The sequence below is a fragment of the Eutrema salsugineum genome, unplaced genomic scaffold (assembly GCF_000478725.1).
Source record: "Eutrema salsugineum unplaced genomic scaffold, Eutsalg1_0 scaffold_13, whole genome shotgun sequence".
NCBI classification, from domain to species: domain Eukaryota; kingdom Viridiplantae; phylum Streptophyta; class Magnoliopsida; order Brassicales; family Brassicaceae; genus Eutrema; species Eutrema salsugineum.
Window position 1 is genome coordinate 1,754,907 of NW_006256885.1, and position 27,957 is coordinate 1,782,863.

The following is a 27,957-nucleotide window of genomic DNA, read 5'->3' on the forward strand; positions in this document are numbered from 1 at the left end:
AGTTTGAAAACAGTGAACTCTGGGATATTTACCCAAGCCGGTGACATTGTTTATTATGGTGTGTTGAAGAAAATTTTGGAAATTGAGTACCCTGGAATTATTAATTTAAAATGCATAATATTCATGTGCGATTGGTATGATCCATCTGTCGGAAGAGGTGTTCGCTTAACCAAATTTGGTGTAACTGAAGTGAATTCGTCAAGACAACTTAACAAATACGATCCTTTCATTCTAGCATCGCAAGCGGACCAAGTATGCTATATTCCTTATCCTCGTGTTAGACAAAGACAAGATTCTTGGGTGACTGTTACACAAATATATCCGAGGGGTTTAGGAATACCTGCTGTTTTCTTGAGGGGCCCCTCTTCTTCTTCATCTTAAAAAAAAGTCTCCTCTTCATCATCTTCAAGCAGAGTGTTTTCAGACAACTTGGCTTTCAAAGAAATTAGGGTTTATAATAATTAGAAAGTACGTGCCGAAATGGCGTGTGTCGGTTATCGAGATTTTGTTAACCGGAAATTTATAATTGAATTAAATCGGTTGCTCTGTGTTGCACGTCTATCCAGCTCTACGTTGGACATTAAAAAACAAATTTTCGTTTCCTAATTGGTCTTTAATATATATATAAAAAAATAATTTCGTTTCGTGAACTTTCTATAGAAATTTTATTTGTTAAACAGATTTTTCCTTTTTAAAAGAAGAGTGCTCTCGGATTTGGGAAAAACAGAAGATAACTGTAACTGTCTGTAAGATGAAAGCACACAAAGATATGTGTTGAAATTTGAACTTTTCTAAAATAACTTGTGTTTCAAGAATCGCTACAATATACAAATGCCTCATCAACACAGAAGATAGATATACAACAATCGTTTGTGTAGTGGGATGGGTTACTTAGGCTGAAATAATATGGACTTAAAAAGAGTGTTCTGATTTTTCCATTACCAAAGGGAGATTGATTAGCTGGCTCTCTCATGGATACAAAATCAGGTTTAGTTCTCCACATCTCTGCAAATGACCTTACGTTTGAGGCAAAGCCAGTTCTGAAAACTATGGATGAGAAAACTAGTGTATTAAAAAAAAAAGAATCAATTTTAATAATAAAAAAAATTAAGGTTTAGAACTTTAGAGCAAGATGATTTAGGCCCTGTTCAGTTTTTTATTTTATTTATATTGCCCGGCTCAAAACCGGGTCGGGTTTGAGGGAGAGCTTTTCATGGTGAATCTTGTTTCTTGGCCTCTAGGGAACTAGATTTCTATACAACAATGGTGGTGGTAGGAGAATTAAAGACGTATAAGAATTAAGAAACTAATAACCATATATCCCCCAAAGACGAAATGTACTCAGTGATGAACAAGGAAAATTAAAGATGTGTTGAAGCTTGGACTTGCTATAGGACTTCTGTTGTTAACAATTAATATACAAAATGACCCAACTATCATCTTCACTCTTGGGAATCCAATAATCTACTCTAATAATATCATATCTTAGTCTAGATAACCTATATGTCTCACTCACTACGCAACACAGCTTAACGCTATAACCGTATCAAACAAATGACAAAGCTCAAATTGAAAAAGAAAAAAAAGAAGCTAAGTATATTCATATGGTCAATAATATAATGTAGTCTCGTTTGACAAAACCAACATTATTCTACATAAGCCTAGCAAGTCACGTGAATAATAAACTATATACAGTAACAAAACTTGGATAGATAATACGCATAAACTAGCTAGTGTGACAATTCAAGGTCACATGATTGAGGCTTTCCTTGCGCATACCCCCAAAAAGAACCTTATTGAATATGAACCAAAGTTGGAACATAGCTGAGGAGAAGTGAACATTTAGATCCTGCATCATGATGATCCACTTGTACGTATTTATCATCTCCCACAATGTGTAGGAACCTGTTAGAGTTCCCATGTTTACCGGGACACACCAAAACTTTATACTCTTGGTCGGCCAAATAACTCATCCCAATATTAAACGTTAGAAACTCCCAGGGATCAGCTCGTTCCACTGTTAGGAACTTTCTCCATGACATGACTCCGGTACTCTCAATCTTAGTTGCAATCCATAAATCTATATGGGGTACGGGTAAGTTACAGTCACGGAGCGCTAACAGACAAAGTTTTTGCTCTTCTCTAGTCATAGGTAAAGCCATTGGATGATAAGAAAAATGATCAACCGGAAGAGATTCTCTTTCGAATCTCTCTGTTGAGAAATCAAAACATAGTAACATGTCCTTCTTCATTGGCGAGTCTCCACTAAAACTATGAGCAAGCCAGTAAGTATCCCCATTCACAGATACGCCACGCATCTTAATCCTTGGAATGGACCAGTCTCTAGTCTTACCAACAGACCTCCACGAGTTAGAGGTAAAATCATAGATTTCGTACTCAACTAGGCATGGGGATATATAACCATTCCCATGTTGATCCACCCTCAAGATTTTGTACTTGTTGCATGACGATTTACCGAGAGAATAGTAACCGAAATTCGAGTAGGAATTTTTGGGTTTGATCATCCACCTTGTTTCACCTGAACATGGATTCCAAACCACCAGTCTATTATCCTTGGTAGTGCAAAGCAATAAGCCGTCGCAGTGAAAAATATCGACTATATAGACTTCTTTGGAAGGATTAGAAATAGGATCTTTGAGGCTAAATTGACTTGTTACCTTTATAACGTTCTCTTCAAGTCCATGGATATAAAACCTAGCTAAATAAACCCTAAAACCAATCAACATGATAACCACAGACTGCCTTGGCGCATTAGCAGAGTGCTTCTTAACAAATTTCCCATCTTTGATCAGAGCGTTCCATCCTTTGGACGTCGATCGTGATCGCCCGAGATATACCGCCGGAACCCTAGAGAGTATCTCCACCATCAAATCCTCGGGAAGATGTTTGATGCTTGTCTTCTTCATCATATTGCATTTGAAGCAGACTTGGGACTTCAAATAAAGTAGGTTTGCAAGAGATGGGGATGAGGAGTTTTGAGACCTAAAGCTTTTTCTCACACCAAAACGTTTTATAGAGAGAGAGTTGCAGAGAGAGTATCGTTTCGTTGCGTCTCGTGACGTAACATGCTTCTATATATTGTGGGCTTCGTTCCACACTTTTTGGGCTTATGGGCCTGTGAAGAAGCTCGAATCCTCCGTCTCAAGCCCAGGTCTTTTTGGATTCATGAATGGCCTTGGGAATACGGAAGCATAAAGCCTGAAGTTTCTGCATAAGCACGTATGAGCTTCTCAGCCTTCTCCTGCAACAAAATGCAACCAAAAACGGCATTTTAAGAAGAAAAGAGTTTGTATTTGTAAGAAAATATACGCCAAAAACACAAACGTTCGTCCCACATTGTTTACCTCCTTTGCCCAAGGTTTCTTGTGGTATAAGCAATGATGGAGCTGCATCCACCCAAACCTCTCTGAGGTTTCCGGTAAGAGATTATTAGATGAATTTCCAAACGATCTGTTTTTGCTTAATCTACTTAGTTTCTCCGGGGAAGGAGTCGCAGGAAGTCGTTTCTTCTCAAGCACGCAAGTCATGTTTTCAAGTTGTAAATGAAGCCCTATATATATGCATTTGGTGTTGAGTGATTGACGGTCTTCATCATCGTACAGTGGCATCAAGTCTTACGTTTGATGGTGAGCTTTTCATGGTGAAACCTATTCTTGCCTTATAGCTAGGGACCTAGACAATTTTTTTAATTAAAGGCGGCTCCAGTCGAAAAACCTACAATGATAATGGTCTTGTCTTGTTGTACAGAATCTATGGTTTTTAACCATATATGCCTGGTTAAAACTTCTAACCAAATTTTAATATTTTTTTAAAAAAATAATAAGGTTTAGAACAAAGATGATTTAGGTCCTGCTCGTTTTATATTTATTTATATTGACTCAAGACCGGCTCTGGTTTGAGGGAGAGCTTTTCATGGTGAATCTTATTTCTTGGCCTATAGGGAACTAGAAGTCTATACAACAATGGTGTTGGTATCGAATTGTACTGAAATATTGATCTATGTTTTTAATAATGCTGGCCTCATTAAATATTTGTTTCTTTGTAAAGTATCTGGTTTTTTTTTCATAAACTTAATTAAAGACGTAAAAGAATTAGGAAATCATATTATCCCCAAAACATGAAATGGACTCATTGATGACCAAGGAAAAAAATGTGTTGAAGCTTGGACTTGCTATAGGACTTCTTCTGTTAACAACTTTCATCTTCAATATTGGGAAGTAATCTACTCTAAGAGTATCATATTCTAGTCTAAGTAACCTATATGTCTCACGCAATACGCAAGACAACGCTACAACCATATCAAACAAATGACAAAGCTCAACTTGAAAAAGAAAAAAGAAGCTAAGATGACACTCTCATTCCTCAAAGACTTTAGCTCATTTACAAACATTGTGTCCTCATTGGTCTTGGTGTTCACATAAACGAAACCAGAAGTATATTCGTATCATCAATTCGTCATCATATGGTCAATAATATAATGTAGTCTCGTTCGACATAAGTCACATAACCAACATTGTTCCACATAAGCATAGGAAGTCACGTGAATAATAAACTATAAAAAGTAGCAAATCTTGGATAAATAATATGCATAAACTAGCTAATGTGACAATTACAAGACACGTGAATGAGAAAGAACCTTGTTGAATTTGAACCAAGCAAATTCAATAATGGTTCTGGGTCTTATAGTGTTCACAATCATAAAAGAAACCAGAAGAATGGGATGATTAAGACATTACTTCGGCATTTAAATAAACAATGCAATAAAACCACTAGCTTTCTTGTACTTAACCTTTTTGAGTCTTTGACCACCTCTAAGAACTAGATATCTTGTTGGATTTTAACAAATCTTGGAACATAACTGAGGAGACGTGGGATAGGAGCTCTCTGTGTAGGTTGTGCACCATGATGATCCACTTCTATGTATTTATCCTCTCCCACTATGTGTATGATTTTCTCGGACACCATAGGTCTATTACTAGACAATACAACTTTGTTCTCCTGGTCAAACAAAAAACTAATCCCATAAGTAAACCGATATTGATAGACAAGATCGGTTCCCGACAGCGTTAGGAAATTGGTCCACGACATGGCTCCGGTACTCTCAATCCTAGTTGCCATCCAGAAATGTGTTTCGTATGCGGAAGCCCCACATCTAGATAACATACAAAGTTGTTGCGGATCTCTAGTCACTGATAAAGCCACATGAGCATAAAGACGAGGATCACCACTCGGAAGAGACAGGCTTTGGAATCTGTCTTCTGAATAATCAAAACTTAGTAAGATAGCACCTTCCCTGTTTTGAGTAAGTGCAAACTAGTAAGTCATTCCCTTCATATATATGCCACGACTCCGATCTTGTGATAATACCCAGTCCGTAGTCACACCACCAACCCGCCACGAGTTAGAGGACAAGTCATAGATTTCGTACTCGGTTTGAATTTTCTTACCATATGACATTTTTTTATCCATCCTCAAGATTTTGTAACAAGAGGATTTGTTATCGTAACCGAGAGCATAGAAATTGTAAATAGAGTACGAATTTCTAGGTTGGATCCACTTGGTTTCACCTGAACAAGGGTTTCAAACAACGAGTCTATTGCTCAAAGAAGTATAGCAGGAAGCTCTCACAACGGTGCATAGCAATAAGCTCTCACAGTGAAAGATATCGTGTATATCTACTTCTTCTGAAGAATCAGAAAAAGGGTCGTTGAGGCTGAATCGACCTGTTACTTTTGCAGTTGGAACAACGTTTTCGTGGATTCCACGGAGATCAACGCTCAATAGATAAACCCTAAAAGCAAAAGTAAGATAACCAGAGACTCACTTGGTCCATTAACAGAGTGGTTCTTCGCAAACCTCCCATCTTTGATCAGAGCGTTCCATCCTTTCGATGTCGATCGTAATCGTGCAAGAGATACGGCCGGAACCCTAGACAGTATCTCCACCACACCAAGTCATCTGGAATATGTTTTGTGTTTCTCATTTTCTTTATCTTTAAAGCAGACTTGGGGCTTTCAGAGAAACTAGGGTTTCAAGAGTTGGTTGCTTTGTGCTTACTGTTTTCGCCAATATGCCTAGCGGGACGTTACGTGCTTCTATTGTGGGCTTAGTCCTATATACAGCTAAATTTTGGGCTTGTGGGCCTGTAATTTTAGCTGTATCGTTTCCACTTGACAAAAGGCTTCTGTTTCACTTCTTCCACACTCCTTTTGACTTTTATATCTCGAAAAATGTTTACCATCGTGTATCTTGAACCTTTCTCCGTAAAGAGATTCATTGTCTTGTCGTCAGGATCCTCTGTTTCTGAAGAACGGAGACAGTTCAACTCAAACAGATCTTTTAAGTCAGAGTAGGTTTTAGTCCTTGTCTCCTCTATTTTAGACTCTTCTATATTTTCCAACTTTTCAAGGGTTTTCATTTCCAGTGAATTTTCTCCTTTGAAAAACTTTTATTAGATGACTTTCCCAACGATCTGTTTCTGCTTAATGCTCAACTTGAAACAATACAAAGTTACAAATATAAAAATATAAGGTGCACTCATTATATTCCTCCAAGACTTTAGCTTATTCACGAACATCGTGTCCTCACTGGTCTTGGTGCTCACATAAACGAGACAGAAGTATATTCATATGGTAAAGAATATCATATAGTCTCGTTTGACAAATAAAATTGTTCCACATAAGCATATGAAGTCACGCCATAATAAATTAAATAAAGTAGCAAAACTTGGATAGATAATATGCATAAGCTACCTAGTGCATGTGACAATTACAAGTCACGTGATTGATGCTTTCCTTGCGCCTACCCCCAAAGAAGCTTGTTGAATTTGAACCAAAGTTGGAACATAGCTGAGGAGAAGTGAGCATGTAGATCCTGCAACATGACGATGATCCACTTGTATGCATTTATCCTCTCCCACAATGTGTAAGAACCTGTTGGAGACCACATTTGGACCGCGACACACTAGCACTTTGTTCTCCCGGTCGGCCAAGAAAATTCATCCCATTACAAAACGTAAGATTCTGGCGGCAATGGAATCCTTTCACTGTTAGGAACTTTATCCATGACATGGATCCGTTACTCTCAATCTTAGTTGCAATCCATACATCTATATCGCGTACATAACAGCAAAGAAGAGTTAACATACAAAGTTTTTGCTCTTCTCTAGTCACTGATAAACCCATAGGAAAATCAGATAGAGGATTAACGGGAAGAGACACACTTTCCAATTTCTCTGTTGAAAAATCAAAACGTAGTAGATCATCCATTAGAAAGCCTTGACTAAAACGAAGAGCAGTAAGTATCTCCATTAACAGATATCCCATGCCTATTTATCCTTGGAATGGACCACTCTCTAGTCTTAACAACACACCTCCACGAGTTAGAGGTAAAATCATAGATTTCGTACTCAACTAGACATTGTTCAAACCCATGTCCATGTTGATGATTCACCCTCAAGATTTTGTACTTGTTGCATGACGATTTACCAAGAGCATGTAAATCAAAATTCGTGTAGGAATCTTTGGGTTTGATCATCCACCTTGTTTCACCTGAACATGGATTCCAAACCACCAGTCTATTGTCCTTAGTGGTGCATAGCAATAAGCCATCGCAGTGAAAGACCTCGTTTATATCGACTTCTTTCTAAGAATTAGAAAGAGGATATTTGAGGCTAAATTGACTTGTTACCTTTACAATGCTTTCTTGAATTCCATGGAGATCAACGTTCACTAAATAAACCCTAAAATCAATCAACATGATAACAAGAGACTTCTTTGCAAGTCTCTTATCTTTTTTGATCAGATCATTCCATTCTTTTGAGGTAGATCGCAGTCGTACTAGAGCTGCCTCCGGAACCCTAGAGAGTATCTCCACTAGCAAGTCCTCTGGGAGATCTACTGAGCATCTCCTCTTCTTTTCCTTCTCTGTCTTCACTGATCTTCTTCTCCTCTTCTTCTTCATCTTAAACAAGAGTCTCCTCTTCATCATCTTTAAGCACAGTGTTTTCAGATAACTTGGCTTTCAAAGAAATTAGGGTTTTTAATAATGAGACCGGCCGTGCCCGAAAAGACGTGTGTCGGTTATAGAGATTTTGTAAACCGGAATTTATCATCGTAACCTAAACTGAAGAAAGAGAGAATTAAGTCGGTGCTGTGCTGCACGTGTATCCAGCTTTACCTTGGACTTGTGGGCCTGTGATGCTCTTCGTTGAGGCGTACGGCCTACGGTACTGGAGAGAAAAAATAAAAAAAAAAGAAACAAAATTTCGTTTCGTAATTTACTCTACATGACAATTTCTTAGGTTTGTAATTGCGGAAACTGATACTTGCTTAACAGTTTTTTCAGATGACATACTTTTGAGAAGAAAGAGTACTATACTCGGATTAAGGAGGAAGAGAAGACAACCCCTAAACATGAAATGGATTCAGTATCATGACCAAAGAAAGATATGTGTTCAAACTTGAATTTTTTTTTATAGAACTTTTACTTGCTAAACAGATTTTTAATTACATACTTTTCAAAAGAAAGAGTGTTCTCGGATTTAGGAAGAACACAAGACAACCGTAAGATGAAAGCACACAAAGATATGTGTTGAAATTTGAACTTTTCTACATGACTTGTGTTTCAAGAACGTTACAATATACAAATGGCCCATCAACAGTTTTAGATAGTTACGTTTGTGTAGTGGGATGGGTTAACCTGAAAGAATATGAACTTCAAAAGAATGTTGTGTGATTTTGCATTACCAAAAGGGAGATTGAATGTTTCTATCTCTCTCTTTCTCTTTCTCATGGTCATGGATTCAGTATCAGTTTGGTTCTCCACATCTCTGCAAGTACCTTACGCGGCGCAGGATCATCTGGACCTTTGTCTCGTTGCCCTGAGGTGAAGTATAACTGCCCGTCCCAATACCCAACCAGCGTTGTCTTCACACGGTATGGCAACTTCCCAATCACATACCATTTCTGCAGACAAAACAATCTCAGCCTAGTGTTTACACTTATCAACAGGTTAAAAGAGTATGCATTACATCGGTTTTTTACCATTGTATTCAGGTTGAACTGGAAGACTTCGCCAACGAGAACCATCTTCTTGGTTTCAGGATGCTTCTCTGTGGTGCCTCCAACGATTACAATGGAGTTGTTAACCACTTTCCACGCAAATTCAATATGGGAATCGGGTTTTGGCATCGACGGCATAACTTTCCACTTCATTTCCTCATCCAGCATGTAGACATCACTGAATACCACTTTGAACCATTAAGGTAAAGGAAAGAACAAACATAACAATCATTAAATAGCAACACAAGGGAATTTAACCAATCAAGGTGTCATGATATTCACTTAAACAGGTAAGTCCATTGGATACCTACCTCCATACGGCGTGAGCATTTGAAGATGGGTGATCCTGGTTTCGCCATGAAATCACCTTCTTGACCACCAATGACAAAAAGCCGGTCATCCACTACTACACATGCTCTACAGTCACAAGAACATTTCAAACTCAGATCAAATGGAGGATGGTGTGTATGAGGAAGCTGCAAGGATTAGCAGCCAGCAACAGCCTTCAATAGAATCGTGAAAACAACCTGTGAGGTCCTCCACGAGGGATTGGAATTTCACTTCTCCACTCTTTTTCCAATGCTTTCCCATCTTTTACTGCAATACTCCAGTGTTCAAGTCCTGGTGTATGTCGATTCTCTTTGCTTCCACCCATCACATGGAGTCTACCTCTCCATAGCTGAGTAGCTGGAGCATACCTGAAAGCAAATAAAACTCAGTTTCTCTTAAAACATCTATACATCGCAGAAAAGACCAATCTTGAGCAGCAAGATGATATCCAAATGCTCTAAATCACTATTTCTCAAACCCAAAACATCCACTGTAAGAATGGCATATAATCCTATTACCAGATAATCCAAATTGCATCAACTTGTTTCAGAATTACCTAGGAACTAGTAAAGAAATGAAGTCACTCCACGTATTTGTATCAGTGTCGAGCACAAATGTTTTAGCCGTAGGTCCTCTACATTGAGGACCATACTGACCAGTGACGATGTAGATGTATCTCCCATCAGTTACCATCCCTAAATGTGAATGTGCCATCTCTTTAGGCATATCGAATCTCCCTCCCCATGTATTATCTACGAAATTGTATATATCAACATGCGAATGCACCTGGAATATCCAACAAAACTCATCATCGGTCCAAAAACCACCAAGTGCTACTAATCAAGAAATAAGAGATGCTTACAAGATCAATGTTGCCGTATCCAGCAAACACATAGAGAAAGTTTCTAATCTGAATTGCAGCTCCATCTAGACGAGGCACAGGAGCAGATGCCATCTTCTCCCATTGTAGTTGAGGAGCATCCAGATCTTGAAACGTCGCAGAAAGCTTCCTTTCACGAGCATTATCCTTCTTCTTCTTAGTTTCTTCTTCCTAAAACGCCACCGAAAAAAGAGAGAGCGGCAGATTTTTCAGACGCAAGAAGTGATATTTGAGCTAATTCACTGTATGAGAGACATCAACAACAGAGCAAAATCGAACATTTACATTGGATTTAGGCGGGAGTTTTCCGATCACGGTGGTGACGGAGGAAGGAAGAGACATTCCGGCGGAGGAGAAGCGGTGAGAAGAAGCCCAGAGGAAGTCGGCGATAAGCCCGGCGGCTAAAAGCGCGAGGCATGAAACCAACACAACCCGACCACAATTCTGCTTCCCCGCTGGCCTCACCATATCTCTCTGCTTCTCTCTGTTCTGTCTCTAAATTGGCATATCTCCCTTTTGGGTTTCACTAACTTCAAACAAAGGTTAAACCTTTGTATTCAGGCGAGAAACACACAGAGTTAGGAGGATGCAGAGGTGCCGGATCTTGATCTCCGAGAGAGAACGCTGAGGGCAAAGCCGAGTTTTAATATTTTATTTGGGGTTTTGATGTGTGAGAAAAAAAAAACATTCAGATTTATGAGACCGTGACAGATAAATTGTTCTTTTTTAAAATAAGCAAATAATTACATACAGGGTTTAAACGCAAACGCAAATTCAAATTCCGATTCCGATAATATTACATACAGTGTTCTCGCTTATATTCGCCGCCGGCTTCGCTCGTCTCTGAGTTAATCAGAACTGAATCCGTCGCGCTCCTTCGTTCTCTTCTCCGGCTTCGATTTTTAGCGGAAGGGATTAGCTTACTTTGATAAAAGGTTTTGGCTTTCTTCCTTTCTCACAGATTCGATTCTCACAAGTTAATGGGTTTGTGTTAGTTGTGGTTAATCGTTCCCTGCATATATCTCTGCTTTCCTTTCCCTTCTAGAAATCTATTTTGGACTGAAACACTGACTTCTTAGGACCTCAGGTTGCTTTTTGAATTATAGTTGTGGCTGCTACTGAATTCGGTTTCAGTCTCGTATAACAATTTAACGTTTTTTGTTTACTTCTAGTGCAGTTGTTGTTTGGGTTTGTTTCTGGAATGGCTCAGTGTCTGAGGTCAACTCTAAATCCTTCGAGAACACCCCAGAGCTTTACGAGGACAGTGTCTGCAAAAAACCCAGCTTTTGCGTCTGTCTCTTTTCTCAGAACATTACCGGAGTTCAAGAAATACCCAAAACCGTGTTCACTGGTTATGTCTTGCCAGGGGAAGGCCCAAAACCAGCAAGAGAAGCCACCGCAACAATTGTCTCTTGATGATCTAGTCACGAGTAACCGGAAAGGAGAGGTTCTTGGCACAATCAAAGAGTCCCTTTCTAATTGTCTCTCTGATACCAATCTTTTAGAGACTGTTCCTGGTCTGAAATCTAGGATCAAAGGCAAGGTTAGAGTTGTTTACTTTGTGTTCTATTATTTTCTACAAATGCCAAAGTCTGTTTTAAACCAAACAAGTGATATTTGAGGAACTTACTACACTAGCATAATCGATTTTGCAGGTAAGGGATATCTATGATGCAGGTGATTATCTAGTTCTCATTACTACTGATAGGTTGAGTGCATTTGACAGAAATCTTGCATCAATTCCCTTCAAAGGCCAGGTATGCTCTGAAGTTAGATAGCTTAAGGTGTTTACAAATATATTTTTCTTCGTAGGTCTGTAGATCAAACTACAAATAATATGTTTGTGCTGTCTATAATTGCCAGGTTCTTAACGAGACAAGTTTGTGGTGGTTCAATAACACACAGCACATAACTCCAAATGCAATTGTTTCATCTCCTGATAGAAATGTTGTTATTGCAAAGAAATGTTCTGTTTTTCCCATAGAGTTTGTGGGTTAGTATGTTTTGGTTGAAATGCATATTATCTTCTCAGATGCTTCTCTATGCAGCCTCGATTTGCTCAAGTTCTAAACTCTCTTTTTTTTCATATGTTGTTATGTGTAGTTAGAGGATATGTGACTGGAAGTACTGACACGTCTTTATGGACGGTATACAAGAAAGGTGTTAGGAACTATTGTGGGAATGTGCTCTCAGATGGTACAGTTCAGTTTGTTACATTCTTCTTGAATTGCATGTCAGAAGATCACTAATATAGTGATTACCAAATTTTGCAGGACTAGTGAAAAACCAAAAACTTTCTGCTAATATTCTTACACCAACTACTAAGGCTGAGGATCATGATGTGCCCATCACTCCAAAAGAGGTACATTAATCTGTTACAGATAAGAAAAGTAGAAACCATAAAATTTTAGTCGTGAGTTTCTACCTCTGTGGTCTGGTTAGCTGTAAGACGAGAAGAAGTTATTTAGTTCTGTGTTGCAGATTGTTGAAGGAGGATTCATGACTCAAGCTGAATTTGACGAAGCAAGTACGAAGGCTTTGAGCTTGTTTGAGTTTGGGCAGGTTAGTTACAACTCATCCGTTTAAAGCCATAGTGTGTAATGATTGTGAGACTTTCATGATTGCAGACCACAAGAAATCAGATTCCTTATAAATTTTGCCTCCTTCAATAGTCAAATCTCGTGCTTTTTTTAAATGACTGATAGATTCTGTTTTTATTGTGCTTGCTTTAGCGTGTCGCCAAGGAGCATGGACTGATCCTAGTGGACACGAAATACGAGTTTGGAAGAAGTAGTGATGGCTCAATCTTATTGATTGATGAGGTTTGTTTTCTTTTTGTCTCTCTTCGAATGCACAGTCTGCACAACTACTAAAATCACTGATTATAATCATCACCCACCTGTACACATTTTGCGTAGATTCACACTCCGGATTCCAGCAGATACTGGCTTGCGGGTTCATATGAAGAGCGCTTCCAAAAAGGCCTTGAGCCTGAAAATGTTGATAAGGTTTGTGATTTCGTTTGTTTTTGCTCTCAGTGTCAGGTTTCACTGGTTTGGAGTATTTTGTTGACCACATGTTTCACTCTTTTTTTTGTATGCAAACAGGAGTTCCTAAGATTGTGGTTCAAAGAGAATTGCAATCCGTACGAGGATGAGGTATGATAATAACTTCACTATGTAAATTTTGTTTTTTTCTACTTTATTCAATAACCTCTGTTTCGTCAGGTCTTGCCTGCTGCTCCAGCCGAACTAGTAACTGAATTAGCTTGGCGGTATGTAATTTGATCTGCAAATTGTATTATAGGATTGCTCTGCTATATGTTTTCTTAATTTTGGTTTTAAGAACTGATGGAAGAAGTGTTGATGATGGCAGGTACATTTTCTTGTATGAAACCATCACTGGATCAAGAATTGACATTCTTCCGACACAGGTATGATTCTCTTCATTCAAAATTTTTCACATAATCACATGTGTTGTGATTTGTTTCATTTAAGACTTTATCGTGAATTGATCCCGTTGCTTTATTGACGACAGGAACCAATACATGACCGCATCTCAAGAAACACCAGCCAAGCACTTTCATCTCTGCGTCAACTTTGATCTTTGATGTAACCTTAAGCCAATGAAGCAGAGAGCATAATTCTGTTTTCGTTTTGTTTTTGGTTGTTGCATTTTATGTCAGATTGTTTACGAAACAAAGATACCTTAAGTTCGAAGTGAACAATTGTTAACAAACAATAATAAATTATTTGATCGGACACTAATTTCATTTGATTTCCTTCTTGACATAGCGAATTAGAAAAGTGTTGTTATATCAGAGATAGGAAAGGTCAGTCTCAAAAACGAACAAGATCGAGAAAAAGATATTTATCTATACTGAACTGAAGTAGCTTTGTCTAGAACCAGGGCTTGTGAGCCAGTAAAAAGGTAAACAATCATATCAATGAACAGACGAAAAACTTAAGAACTTAAAGGTTTCAGTCACTGTATTGTTCTGCCTATCAATGCTCTGTCGAGGTTAGTACTTAGTTGTAATTCTATTGCAGACTGGCATTCCACAACCGCCTTTTTCGAGATATGTAAAATCCTAACTGGTCTCTCTACCCTTCTTTCTGTTTCCATGTTATAAAACCGGCTTTAGCTTCTACATATAGACAAATTTCTTCTACTTCCTGCTTTTTTATCAGTCTCTACTTTCTGCAACCAAAAGTATAAAAAACCATGTCAGACAGTTGAAAACTGATCACATTTGAAAGGAGCTTTAAGTTGCAGCATGACTTAGAATACCTACCTCTTCCCACATTCACCTGTTTCCTTTTGCCTCTATCGACCCTGAAAAGTTCCAGGAAGAGAATTTGGAGAGTTGATAATGATTGTTATGAGATAATGTGATGGACTTAACGGAGAATATACACATACCAATAGCTAGGCTGATTGAAGTGTTGAGGCTGCGTTATTTTCCACAGTAACAGAGAGAGCAGCACAGTTCTCTTTCTCAGACTCGAGCTGTTGGGTTTCACCGGTCTTTGATGGGGAAGCGAAGAAGCCATCAGGCAGAGCGTTCTCCAGACTTGTCTCTTGCCTTGAGCAATGACCAACAAAAGCACAAATGAGAATGGATGTAACTAGTTTTGAATCATGAAAACAAAGAAGACTTAAATCCCTTATAATAATGAGAACTAATCATACCCTGTGTTGAGATGGTTACTGTAACCACGTTCTTCGCTGTTATTATGATCAGCATCACTCAGAGAAGCTCGGTTTGCTTCAGACTGGAAATGTCCTGAATCACCATTACCTGCTAAGAGAAAACACAGGAGAGTGGAAACGGTGAATATAAGCTATTTAAAGCCAAGTTCCAGCGTGAGGGAGATAGAATAACCTTCTATGACTTCTTCACCGGCGTTTTCTGATCGAAAGAGCATGCTTTGATTGACGCGAGAGGGAAAATGGACAGGAGAGCCAATAGAAAGACTACGCTGGTGATGGTGAAACGACTCACTATCTATGTCAGGCAACTGCAGATTGAGAAATCTTCTCCTTTGGAATTCTATTGCTTGTTGCAAGTCAGCTTGCTCAGCTTTTCTCCTCATCATCTCTTGTGTGTTCGAAAACATCCTCGGTGCTGGTACCAAACAAAACAAGACTGGTCTAAGAACAAATAACCAAAAACAAAGTAACAAGAGATTGTGCTCTAGTGAAATCATATCCACAAGGCCAATCAAACAGAGGAAAGAAGTTCAACTAACCAAGGTGGCAATCAAAGAGATCCCTAGCATCCATTCCAGATGGACTTGAACCAGGAGAAAAGTTCCCTCTCTCTATCTGCTGCAGCAGTTGTTGCTGCTGCCTCCTGCTATTGTTTTGATGAAAATTATCATAAGAAAAGGGAAAAGACGAAAGAGAAGAATGTGAGAAAGAGAGAAAAACCAGACAAGGCATGAGTGGTGGTTTCAACATACTTTTCAAGAATCCTTCCTTTCTCCTTGTACGGTTTAACGAGCACCCGTGAGTCGCAGATGAAATGAGGGTTTCCTCTGGCCAATATGATTCTCACAGTTTCAGAGTGGACAAAAGTAACAAACCCAAACATCCGTTTCTGCTGGTATGGAATCCTAACATCTTGTACTGGTCCAAAGTTGCTGCAACAAAACAAGAAACACGATTAATCATAATAACAGAGCACACATGCATTAGTAGATATCCACCAAAGTTTTGATGATGCAAACGCATAACAGCTTTGATCCAACTAAATTTATGAAATATACCCAAAGTAATTGGAGACATCTTCATCTGTGAAGGAGCTATCAGCTGGAAATGTCAAGTAAATCTGTTTAGAAGCAGAGTTGGATTTATCTCCCATCCCCATAAACTCCTCCCTCTCATGTCTCCCTGGACTACCATACCAGTAACCCTCTTCACCAAATTGCCCAGCTCCTCCTGATCTGCAAACACAAACACCACCAAACGAAACAAAGAATTTAAGCCAAGAAGTAGCAAATATTGGCATGTAAATGAACACCAAAATTAGTAAGTCATACGAAGAAGAGTTCAACAACCACAGTGACACAAGCAATAATTGGCATCTAAATGCACAAAGATACAAACTTTCTCATCATTTACTGACAGCAACAGCCGCTTGACTTAGACTCAACACTTTTTGTTTCGTAAAAATCCGAAGTCTTTACTAACCAAATTATGTTTCTTAGGCAAAAAAGGAGGTCCATTTCATGATTACCTATGTGCATTACGCGAATGCAAGAGGAAATTGATGCCTTTATCATACGACATTGGAGAGCCACTAGCCGCCAAGAACTGAGCAGCAGCCATCCTCTGCCGCTGAGCCAGTTTCATCCTCGCTATCTCCTCTTGCTGTCTGGAAACGTAATCCGGCGAACCAAAACCACCAGGAGAGTCGAAATCATCACCTAAACCACCGTGTGCGAATCTATTGTAACCGCCGCCGCCATAACCGGGCTCCTCTGACCCGAAACAGACATCGCTGGCTGAGAAACTCCTCTTGTGCAAATGAGCGTCGCCATTGTCGGCCGAGAACCCAAACGGATCCGCAGATTCGTCGTTGTTCTTCGAAGAAGAAGACTCGTTGAGGAACGACAAGTAGCTGCCGAGTTGCTGCTCATCGAGGAAATCGCCGTTTCCTCCACTGGCTTCACCACCACCATCTGAAGCGAAAAGAGACGAACTTGCTTGAAACGGGCTCGAAATCATGTTAGGGTTAGTCCCGAGTGAGCCAGGAGTGTTCACGGAAGGAGACAGAGGGTTCCTCGAAAACTCCATAAACCCATTTCCTGACGTTCTCGGAGAAGACTGAGACAAGGAATGACGGTGGATGTTGATGGGTCTGGAGATAGGGTTCAATGGCGTTGATGCAGAGGAAGATCCATTGGAGGAGAGACCCAAAGCGGATTTAGCCTTGAGACAAACGGACTGTAGGAGAGTCTCTGGTCCAAGAGCAAGACGCATCAAATCTCTCTTGCCCAAGTCCTGTAAGAGCAAGTAACCAATGATTTTGGAGGCAAAATCGGGTTCTAAAGTTCTGATCTTTGTGAAAAGTATGGAAGTAGGATCTCCCGGATCCATGGCCAGATTAAATTTCTTTTCTTTTTCTCTGTGAGAGAGGGAAGGGAGATTGAGAAGAAGAAGAGGCTTTTTTTTGTGAGAGTAGTGGGTACTACTTGGTTTTTTTTGTTTTTAATATATGCGTTAAATGTATGTTTTTTTGGAGATTTGAGTATATGATTTTGTCTTGTAATGAGCATTTATTAAAAGAAATAAGAAAAGAGAAAACTACTTTCGTAATGTGTTCTTTCTTTTCGGGTTCTGTTTCATTATCGGGTTTAGGTTTTTTTTTATGTTCGTCGAGACTCAGAGCGGGATTATAGTAAGCAAAGGAATCGAATTTTGTTTCCTAATTTTGCTTTTTTTCTAGTATTAAGATTTTGATTAACGATATTTTTTAAATATCTTTTTTAAAGAAACAAAAATTACTACTTTTTCAAATCAAGGGGCTATACTTACTCCCCATTGGATGCATGATTTCTTTGCTCTTGATAAAGATTGGATGCATGATTTAATAAAGTTGCATTACTTATTTAGTCAACTATAGTAGAATTTAATTCTTTGACAATTTTGTTGCTACTCATTCATAAACTGTTATTTACTAAAATTAGGTGTTAGTGTTAATCATTTAAAAAAAATCATGCGTTACGAAATAATTGGTTTGTAAATTTTAATCAGATTTATACGTTATTTAAACAATTTAGTTCTTTAAAAATATATATTCTTCAAAGATCTTGGATTTGATTGATTCTATAATTATGATATTAACAGACTTAGAGATTAAGGACAATTTTTAGTTACGAATTCTAACTTTAAAAAAAAAAAGAAAAAAAAAATATAATACCAAGAGATACGAAGTTTTTTAGTTTTTAGTTTTGCTAATGCCTAAATATAGAAGGGTTGTACTTTAGAAAAGTTAAAAAATTAATTCGGTCTAAAATAATTTTACGTGTTATATTTTAGTTGGTTGATTCTTAAAACGAGAAGAACGAAAGTTGATAGTTAATTTTATTATTTTCATCATCACATTAAATATATTTCTGTATCTTAATACACTATGCATAATCTTGTATAGTATGCGATAGTTTTGAATTTCAGAGAACATAGAGGCTTTGTCTGCCATATATGTCGTGTGACACCCATATGATATACAGAATTGAGAAAAGGAACAACTATAAATAATAATATTTGATAGAAATCAAAAACAAATTGATCCATAACCATTCTTTTTTATTTATTCTTTTTTTACCGCAAAAATCTGGAACCGGACTGCTTCGATAATCGCGCTTACTTTTCCCCTGACTCACTAAAACCCGCGCGTGACATAAATTTTTTTCAGTTGGGAATATTCCACTACGACGAGTGCACGTAGCTTTAAATACTCTCTTCGAATCCTTACCGTTAAAAGTGTAGCAGGAGGATGTAAGATTGCTTTACGGGGACACGTGAGGTACTCAATGGTCATAGTCAATTTGACCAGAGTTCGTATTATTTGCCAGAGCCATGCATCAGACAATAATGAAACAAAAGTAAATGCTCAACATGGAAAACGAGAATTATCAATTTGCCAAAAAGAAAATTTCCAGTAATTTCTCTGTAGTTTTATCTTTTTTGCTATAAAAAAAGTAGTATTAGTATTTGACTTAATAAGATTTTACATTTTCCGGAAATGGATAGAACAATGATGACTATGAAGGGCCAGTATCTAACAATTTTATAGATTAAATATGGGCTCTATAATTTTTAGTATCCTAGGTGTGTGTATGAGTAGCTGTCACATCATGAATGCCAGAAAAAAGGAAGAAACAAATCATGTTACAATTTTTGAATACATTACTTTGTTCTTTTGGGCAAGTTTGCTCCCTAGTCTATTTTCCATGTAAATGCTGAAATCATTTATTTCCAGATAGAGATTTTTATCTTCCCATAAAGGCCCATGTAAAGCCCATTACATTTCCAAAAGAAGAGAACCATGTTTCCAGAGCAAAGGAAAAATTTTGAGTGGCCGCCCAAAAGATGTATATTCCTTCTGCTTGCAATGTGTCATGTGTGTGGTGGTTCTTTCAGTTGTTGGTTGCATTTTAACATAGAAGAAATGAGTTTCAGTTAATTTAATTCTAGTTTCATTAACTAAAGACTTAGCTATTTAAGCTAATATATTTCAGTTAATAGGAATAGGAATTGTTCAGCTTTTGAGTGAATAAATCAGTGTGATTTGGTGAAATAAACCAAATTTGATTTCAAGGATATATATAATCCTGTCTTGCAGAAACGTTAAGAGTCTTCAACCGTTAGTCCAAGTAAAGAAACCAACTTTGGTTCATTAAACCAAATCACATTGATTTCTTCCCCAAAATTAAACCGGATAACTTGAAGGATTGTTTTGTTTCAATGGCTTTAGCGTAAGAGCATTCATCCGAAGATAGATAAGATCACTCTATATGATCGCTTCTAATGGGTTTAATAAACTAATTGCATTTTGTTTGATAAAAGAATTATTATTTGTCTTGTTGATCATGATTATGCTTTTGATAGAATATGAGACTTTTGAAGAATCACAGAGAGTGATGGTGAGTTTCTTACACAGATGGATCAGTGTTGACTGGGCCTGAGTATGTTGGATCGTAAAGGAATAAAAAACTCGAGCTAGGTTTTGCAACTTAGTTATCTACATATCACATTAATTAACACTATATTCTCATAGCCTTATATTTTATCTTTCTTACCACACATTATGTTCTACTTCTAACGTTACATTGTAGGGTAAAATGGGTGGGTGTATATATCTGAATAGGTGTTGACAATACATCATGCCAACCAATGATATAGCTTTCACTTTTAATTTGGTAGGTGTCAAGTTTTATGAGACTGTGCCTATATACGTTATTCAAACTTTTGATTTTTATTTTTTTGTTCTATATTATTACCCTCTCGGTTCAAATTCAATTCATAGTACTTTTAAGTCTTGAAGAATGTGGCAAGTGGCAACCCAACTAAGGATTTGCAATACTTACACAGTTGATTACTTCATTTCTTTTTTGAAAATTCCATGTCCATCATATTGTTATGATAAATAAAGTTAGGCCATAACAAACTTAAACCATCGTAAATGGAGAATCATTTCATAAAACCAAAATGAATGTAACCATATATAAGCATATGGGGTGCCAACCACGCCCACGCATTTAATTATTTACCCTTTTCATTAAGACCCATGACTCTCTGCTTTTTTAACCACTTTCTATTTTCAGTACAGTATATTTCATTTTTCTCGTTTGAATATGAGAATTTCGAATGTCGATCACGTAAAAATTATAGGAGACCACTATGTAATGTTCTTCATAACTTCATGTGCTTAGTAAATAAGAGGTGTAATCATTTTTCCAGAGTTCCAAATTTCCAATGTTGTTATAAAGTAATTGTCATTCTTGAATCTTACAATGAAGACCCTTTAACAAAAATAAATAAATAAATAAATCTTGAATCTTACAAAATTCTAATTATGAAGTGACTTGTGTTCGTTAAGTTTGCATTGATTTTGCTTTGCTTTCATTGGACTTTAGTATCCATGAATCTTTTTAACTAACTTTAGATAAACAGTACGTATTCGTAATGATATGAACAATTCTATTTCCGTGTCGAATTTTTGTCCACATTTTTTAATAAGTACGAACAGTTTGAGATCATCCTTCATTCCTAAATTTTTAATAGCTTTCCCTCTCTATCTCTCGCGAAACTCAAGTTGCACAGCTGCTTAATTAAGTGAAACATGTTTGCGAGATCACATCGTTTTCGCGTTTAAACATGTCAGAATCATTTCATAGAATTGCTTTTAGCGGCTAATCATCTCAATTAATGTATTGAAATGTAAATCTTAATCTATACGACTAACTATATAAGATGCATAACTCTTAACCATTATGCCATTTGTTATGTTAACTACATACGTTTTACTAGATTTGAAATCGGATTTTAACACGGTGACATCTAGGACAACATTACAATAAACCAATAGACTGTAAACCAATGGATATTTTCTTGGATCAAATTTGGACCATTATTTTAACGAAAAAAAAAATTTGGACCATTATCTAAACGCACTATTTACATATATAAATAAGCGTGCCATCCATCCATCCATCTCCCTCTCTATACGCATTTAAAGAAAAACTATATAGTATACGTATGTAGATATTACATGCGCACTTATAAATGTTGCCATATTAAAGACAATCCATTAAATGAATTTAGTTGTTTGGTGATTCCAAAGTTTTACTAGTCTCTTTATCTTATTTGGTTTTTTTTCGATTCCTTTCTTATTTATTCGCTCTCCGATCAACAAGAAAAGAAACTAGAACAAACAAACAAAATTTAAAGTAGCTAGTGAGAGAGAGAGAAAAAAAAAACTATGGAGCTAGAGGGCTCGAGTAGTTGCCGGAGGCAGCTGCCTTCGAAGGCGGAGATGAGCCGTGGAGCATATTTGGCGTGGGAAGACTTGACGGTGGTTATACCAAACTTCAGTGATGGTCCGACCCGTAGGTTGCTACAAAGGCTAAACGGGTATGCAGAACCGGGTCGGATCATGGCTATAATGGGTCCTTCTGGATCCGGAAAGTCCACTCTTCTTGACTCTCTTGCAGGTTCCTTCTTTCAACGATTCAAATGCATGCAATGACATATCTATCTTCTAGCTGACAAAAAACTAATAGTATTTGCTACTTTTGTTTTAGTTTGTACTATTAATTATTGATAAATATTTGTTTATAACATTGTCTTAGAGCAGCTCCATCAGAGTGTTTTCCAGAAATGCACAGTTTCATAGCTAAAAGCAATTAAATTTAAATGGAAAACTTAATATTTTTGATGAATCGTTCCTTACCTAAGAGCATGATTATTGGTATTACCTCTAATAAGTTTCTTATGAATATTTAATGAATTGATTTGTATCAAGAAACTATTAAAAGAAACCATGTTTTTTAATGGTCCATTGGTAGAAACTTACATGGGTTTCTTGTAAGAAAAAAAAATTATGTTTTTTTTAATGGAAATAAAGACAATTAATTAGATTATTACATTATAAAATTAAAAAAAAAAACAGAAACAACACAAACATACAATTGAAATGTAAACTTAAATTTTGTAATACAAACTTAATTGTTGGCTTCAGTACGTCCCAAATTTTTGCCAGACATGCTCCAACAAATCAGCTTGCAAACGATCATGTTGTGGTTTATCCCGAAATCATTTCGAATACCCATCATATTAGCAATGTTTGAGGGCATATACGTTGAATATGAGAGATCCACAGTTGAACTTCCGCTTCCTTCTCCATGTTCAAAATCTGAAAGATCAAAATGTCTGTATCCATCTCGTTCGTCTTCTACTATCATATTATGGAGTATGATACAAGCTCTCATAATCTTCCCTATTTTTGCTTTATCCCAAAAAAGAGCGGGATTTTTAACAACGGCGAAGCGAGCCTGTAAGACTCCAAAAGCACGTTCGACATCTTTTCGGTAGCCTTCTTGACGTTCAGCAAATAAGCATGACTTTGGATCTTGTGGAGCTGGTATAGATTGCACAAAAGTGGCCCATTTTGGATAGATACCATCTGTGAGATAGTATGCTAACTTATACTCCCGTCCGTTGACATAAAAATTTACTCGCGGAGCTTTACCTTGTATTATATCATCAAAAACAGGAGATCGATCAAGAACGTTTAAATCATTTAATGTACCTGGAGGTCCAAAAAAGACATGCCATATCCACTAAAGCAAAAAGAGGTATATTGAGTTGACATTTATCTAACACAGAATCAGCTTTCATTAACCACTTCCCTAAATCATTAAACCCTTTAAAACCATGAAACTGAAGCAGCATTGATCAAGCCTCAACCACTCCATATCTAACTCAATTGTCATCAACGAACCTAGAAGACTAACCTTAACCTTTGTAACGAGCATAGAGAAGAAGAACAGCAGGAGATAGACCTTTGGAGTAAGCAAAATCTGCAAAAACCATTAACCATATTATGAACCATCACCGAGCATGAACAATTTCAATCATGAACCATTTAGATCATGAACCATTAACTTAAGCTAAAGGAGATAGAAATAGATAGAGCATATGATCAAAAACGATTTACATATGATGAACCACATACCATTTACAGATCAACAACCATTTGCAGATCATGAACCGTTTACAATTTACAGATCAGAAAACCATTTAGAATGCATCGATTTAGAGACTAATTCAGAAAATAGATAGAAACGACATGCAAAACAGAGAGATCATTTAACTATTTCTAAGATTTACAAACGAAATCCTCGATGAAGAACACGAGGAAGAAGATGAAGAATCATAAACGAACAAAGAGGATGAAGAGGATTAACAATCACTTATCTGTTAAATCGATGGAAAACAGATACAAACCTCTGCATATCGGCGCCGGAGAAGAAGAGCATCGCCGGAGAAGAAGAGCATCACCGGAGAAGAAGAGCATCTGTTTCGACAAAATGAGAAATGGCCGTGTTTTTTTGACCGACAAAATGAGAAATGGCCGTGTTTTTTTGACCGAAGAAAATGAGATTTGGCCGTGTTTTTTTTTAGCCACTCAGAGACTGCCACGTACACAAGACGGATCGTTTTTTCTAAACCCACAATTAGGATTGATCCCACTTATATTGGGCTTTTTTAATTAAATTTTATTCTTAAAAGGTCTCAAGAAACCAACAGGAAACCTGCAATAAAAATGGTCTAAGGAACTCAAGAGACGGTTTCATTGATGACATGGAGGAATATCACTGGTTCTTTCAATTTTTTATGTTTTATTGCTTGAGGACATTTTTTTAATTGGAAAAATTATTTCCTCATTCTCGATTAACTAAATTTTAAGAGACTCAAAGATGCTCTTAGTTTTTTTCAAAAAAATCTCGTAATTTACTATACCTTCAACGTCCGGAAAACACCACAATTAAAATTTGTAGACTTATATAATTTTATAAATTGCAATATTTTGTTTTACCACAGGAATTCACATCGTAATACATCATTCCTTTTCTTCTAATAGATTATAATTAATCTGCTATATTTTCTAATATACCCCTTTTTGGTCCATTCTAGTTGTTACTTTATCACATTATGCTATATGTAATATTACATATGTATACAGTAGACTCGAAAAATGGTTATTGAAAAGTTTATCTCTCTGTATATATTTTGGCCTGCATTCTTGTAGTGAATTATGTATACAGTAGACTCGAAAAATGATTATTGAAAAGTTTATCTCTCTGTATATATTTATAACTTCGGTTGCATGCAAGGAACAGTAGTCAGAATACTGCAGATTTGTTTTTCATAAATGCAAAATTTATTACTGGGGCTGCCTTTTCTGATTCATCATCTCTTGATTTAAGATATTTCTCTCCATTTCCACATCCCAATACAAAAATAGAAAGCAAGATTATTTTTTTTTTTTATCTCTAGACTCTAATATAAACTTATACTTTCCGAACTATTTACAGGAAGACTCGCAAGAAACGTGATCATGACTGGTAACCTTCTACTGAACGGCAAGAAAGCAAGACTAGACTATGGTCTCGTAGTAAGTTTCCTCTTTAATAATTCATCTCACCGTTCCATAACATGCACTTACTTTGTAGGTTCTTTATAGGATTGTCCTTTTGGTCGATATACATTATCTATTTTCGTTAATGGCAACAGATTTAATTTTAGACAGATCCAACCTAAGTAGATAGTGAAAAAGTAGTGCCTTAGAAATATAAACGATTCAATGTTTATACAACAAGAACAACAGATTTTAAAATTACTTTCATTTATAATCTAAATGAAAAAGTAAGGTTTTGTAAGTTGTCTACATTGATCTTAAAGTATATGAATAATGTGAATATGTGTATATAGGCATATGTAACACAAGATGACATATTGCTGGGGACACTAACAGTGAGGGAGACAATAACATATTCAGCTCACTTGAGGCTTCCAAGTGATATGTCGAAAGAGGAAGTGAACGACATTGTTGAAGGCACAATCATGGAGCTTGGTCTTCAAGACTGTTCAGACAGAGTAATCGGAAACTGGCACGCTAGAGGAGTCAGTGGCGGCGAGAGGAAACGTGTCAGCATCGCTTTAGAGATCCTAACTCGTCCTCAGATCCTCTTTCTCGACGAACCCACCAGTGGTTTGGACAGTGCTTCTGCGTTTTTCGTGATTCAGACACTGCGGAACATGGCACGCGACGGCAGAACCGTTATTTCATCGATTCATCAGCCTAGCAGTGAGGTTTTCGCGCTGTTTGATGATCTTTTCTTGCTCTCGAGTGGTGAGTCTGTCTATTTTGGTGAAGCCAAGTCTGCTGTTGAGGTAAATTCTAAAACTCTTGCTTTTCTTGTACTACAAGAAACCCGAAAGTTTCTTTTGTTGCATGTTGTCTGATGGCCTAAAACGCTGGTTTGTTGTTTATTTGAACGAAGTTCTTTGCAGAATCTGGTTTCCCGTGCCCCAAGAAGAGGAATCCTTCTGATCATTTCCTGCGATGTATAAACTCGGATTTCGATACAGTCACAGCTACACTCAAAGGATCTCAAAGAATTCAGGTGTGAGAAAAAACCATTGATATCTTAATCTTTGTCAAGAACAATCTTTTCATTACGATTTAGTCATGGTCGATGTTTGTTCTATTACAGGAAACACCAGCTGCATCAGATCCACTGATGAATCTAGCAACACCTGTGATCAGAGCAAGGCTTGTTGAGAACTATCGGCGTTCTAAGTATGCAAAATCCGCAAAATCAAGAATTCAAGAACTAGCTAACATGGTAAGTTCAAACTCTTTATTCATTGTATATTTCAACTTAAATCATGAGCTGGTTTGGATTCCATAACGAGTTTTTGTATTGTTTTTGCAGGATGGGCATGAGATGGAAGTGAGAAAAGGAAGTGAAGCGAGCTGGTGGAAACAACTTAGGACTTTAACAGCAAGATCATTCATAAACATGTGTCGTGATGTTGGTTACTACTGGACAAGGATAGTGAGCTACATTGTTGTTTCTATAAGCGTAGGGACCATATTCTACGACGTAGGCTATAGCTACACATCAATCTTAGCCCGGGTTTCATGTGGCGGATTCATCACCGGTTTCATGACTTTCATGTCCATTGGAGGCTTCCCTTCTTTCCTTGAAGAGATGAAGGTAAATAACTAACCTTAATTACATATCACAAATCTTGATTTGCTCTCTATCGATGAAAACACGATATTTTGCCTTGTGGCAGGTGTTCTATAAAGAGAGGGTGAGTGGATACTACGGAGTTGCGGTTTATATACTCTCGAATTACATCTCTTCTTTCCCGTTCTTGGCTTCGCTTTCGGTTATCACGGGAACTATTACTTACAATCTGGTGAAGTTTCGTCCGGGGTTCTCGCATTACGCTTTCTTTTGTCTCAACATCTTCCTCTCAGTCTCTGTGATAGAGAGTCTCATGATGGTTGTGGCTTCTCTTGTTCCAAACTTCTTGATGGGTCTTGTCACTGGAGCTGGTCTCATTGTAAGAACAGAGCATCCTCTGTTTTCTTTTTCTTCTAAAGAAACCATAAAAGCTTATCGAAAAACAAAAATCTTAAATGTGATTTCTGTTTTAATTTTTGGAAAGGGAATCATCATGATGACTTCTGGATTCTTCCGTCTTCTTCCTGATCTCCCAAAAATCTTTTGGCGTTACCCTGTTTCCTACATAAGCTACGGATCTTGGGCTATTCAGGTAAGTCAAGAAAGTAACTTTATGAGCTTATCTGAATTCAAGAACATAAAGACGTTTCCGGGTTATCGAAAAGATTGAATCTTCAGGTTTCAAAACATAAGAAACATATGGAATGTTGCAGGGAGGATACAAGAACGATTTTCTCGGATTAGAGTTTGAGCCTCTATTCCCGGGTGAGCCGAAAATGACAGGAGAAGAAGTGATAAACAAGGTGTTTAAGGTAAAGGTGACACATTCAAAATGGTGGGACTTAGCTGCGGTTGCGGGAATTCTTGTGTGTTACAGGCTTCTCTTCTTCGTGGTCTTAAAGCTGAAAGAGAGAGCAGGACCAGCTATAAAGGCGATTCAAGCGAAAAGAACAATGAGGAATCTTGACAGGAGACCTTCTTTCAAGAGAATGCCGTCTCTGTCTCTGTCATTGTCGTCAATGTCTTCAAGGAGACATCAGCCTCTCCGTTCACTTTCTTCTCAAGAAGGCCTTAACTCTCCAATCCACTACTAAAAGACTTAATATAATGTATGATTTCACTTTGTTCTGCAACTTTTTCCATCATATGATCTCACTCATTACCAGCTTTGTTATTGTTGGAGAATAAAAAGAAAGTAGTAACAAAGTTTTGTTTACTAAACACTACCCAAACTTTTAGTAGATGCAGGTACAATCTTCTCTATAGAAGCTTCTGCATTTACATTAGCAATGACATCAGGATCATCATAATCACTTTATAATACACATTATTTGTCACTATAATATCTCTCAAACTCTGATTAAAGACAGCGAACAATACCGAGAATGCT

The 27,957-nt window shown here is 37.4% G+C and overlaps 5 protein-coding genes and 2 pseudogenes across 7 annotated transcripts; 2 read left to right on the forward strand and 5 right to left on the reverse strand.

The window, feature by feature from the left end:
• Window positions 1–1,793: 1,793 nt before the first annotated feature.
• On the reverse strand, window positions 1,794–2,930 carry LOC18024052 (putative F-box protein At4g10190). Its single transcript, XM_006406252.1, has one exon. It carries the CDS (start codon window positions 2,928–2,930, stop codon window positions 1,794–1,796), a length of 1,137 nt encoding a protein of 378 aa, XP_006406315.1.
• A 1,909-nt stretch (window positions 2,931–4,839) lies between these two features.
• Window positions 4,840–6,004, reverse strand: LOC18024053 (annotated as a pseudogene).
• A 792-nt stretch (window positions 6,005–6,796) lies between these two features.
• LOC18024054 lies at window positions 6,797–8,010 on the reverse strand (annotated as a pseudogene).
• Window positions 8,011–8,611: 601 nt separating this feature from the next.
• On the reverse strand, window positions 8,612–10,960 carry LOC18024055 (kelch repeat-containing protein At3g27220). 2 transcript variants are annotated; one of them, XM_024159594.1, is made up of 8 exons: window positions 10,579–10,960; window positions 10,276–10,464; window positions 10,070–10,199; window positions 9,970–10,012; window positions 9,611–9,781; window positions 9,395–9,500; window positions 9,066–9,272; window positions 8,612–8,987 (listed from the first exon to the last, which is right to left on the reverse strand). In XM_024159594.1, exons 1-8 carry the CDS (start codon window positions 10,759–10,761, stop codon window positions 8,817–8,819), a joined length of 1,200 nt encoding a protein of 399 aa, XP_024015362.1. In that variant the 5' UTR covers window positions 10,762–10,960; the 3' UTR covers window positions 8,612–8,816. The 2 variants fall into 2 exon arrangements, with proteins under 2 accessions (XP_024015362.1, XP_024015361.1); XM_024159593.1 differs by having other exon boundaries at window positions 9,970–10,199.
• A 111-nt stretch (window positions 10,961–11,071) lies between these two features.
• Window positions 11,072–14,055, forward strand: LOC18024056 (phosphoribosylaminoimidazole-succinocarboxamide synthase, chloroplastic). Its single transcript, XM_006406256.2, has 13 exons — window positions 11,072–11,228; window positions 11,471–11,836; window positions 11,949–12,050; window positions 12,157–12,286; window positions 12,397–12,489; window positions 12,567–12,655; window positions 12,775–12,855; window positions 13,026–13,115; window positions 13,212–13,301; window positions 13,401–13,451; window positions 13,521–13,567; window positions 13,669–13,726; window positions 13,831–14,055. The coding sequence occupies exons 2-13, from the start codon at window positions 11,495–11,497 to the stop codon at window positions 13,894–13,896; spliced, it is 1,239 nt and encodes a 412-aa protein (XP_006406319.1). The 5' UTR covers window positions 11,072–11,228; window positions 11,471–11,494; the 3' UTR covers window positions 13,897–14,055.
• Window positions 14,056–14,125: 70 nt separating this feature from the next.
• LOC18024057 (zinc finger CCCH domain-containing protein 55) lies at window positions 14,126–17,549 on the reverse strand. Of its 2 annotated transcripts, none has more exons than XM_006406258.2 (9): window positions 16,535–17,549; window positions 16,065–16,241; window positions 15,759–15,938; window positions 15,546–15,652; window positions 15,179–15,421; window positions 14,986–15,094; window positions 14,716–14,878; window positions 14,588–14,628; window positions 14,126–14,493 (listed from the first exon to the last, which is right to left on the reverse strand). In XM_006406258.2, exons 1-7 carry the CDS (start codon window positions 17,395–17,397, stop codon window positions 14,722–14,724), a joined length of 1,836 nt encoding a protein of 611 aa, XP_006406321.1. In that variant the 5' UTR covers window positions 17,398–17,549; the 3' UTR covers window positions 14,126–14,493; window positions 14,588–14,628; window positions 14,716–14,721. The 2 variants fall into 2 exon arrangements, with proteins under 2 accessions (XP_006406321.1, XP_006406320.1); XM_006406257.2 differs by having other exon boundaries at window positions 15,546–15,649; window positions 16,535–17,397.
• Window positions 17,550–21,735: 4,186 nt separating this feature from the next.
• Window positions 21,736–27,752, forward strand: LOC18024058 (ABC transporter G family member 15). The gene is made up of 9 exons (XM_006406259.2): window positions 21,736–22,016; window positions 24,903–24,982; window positions 25,300–25,761; window positions 25,872–25,994; window positions 26,085–26,216; window positions 26,307–26,591; window positions 26,674–26,946; window positions 27,052–27,159; window positions 27,281–27,752. Exons 1-9 carry the CDS (start codon window positions 21,785–21,787, stop codon window positions 27,659–27,661), a joined length of 2,076 nt encoding a protein of 691 aa, XP_006406322.1. The 5' UTR covers window positions 21,736–21,784; the 3' UTR covers window positions 27,662–27,752.
• The last annotated feature ends 205 nt before the right edge of the window (window positions 27,753–27,957 follow it).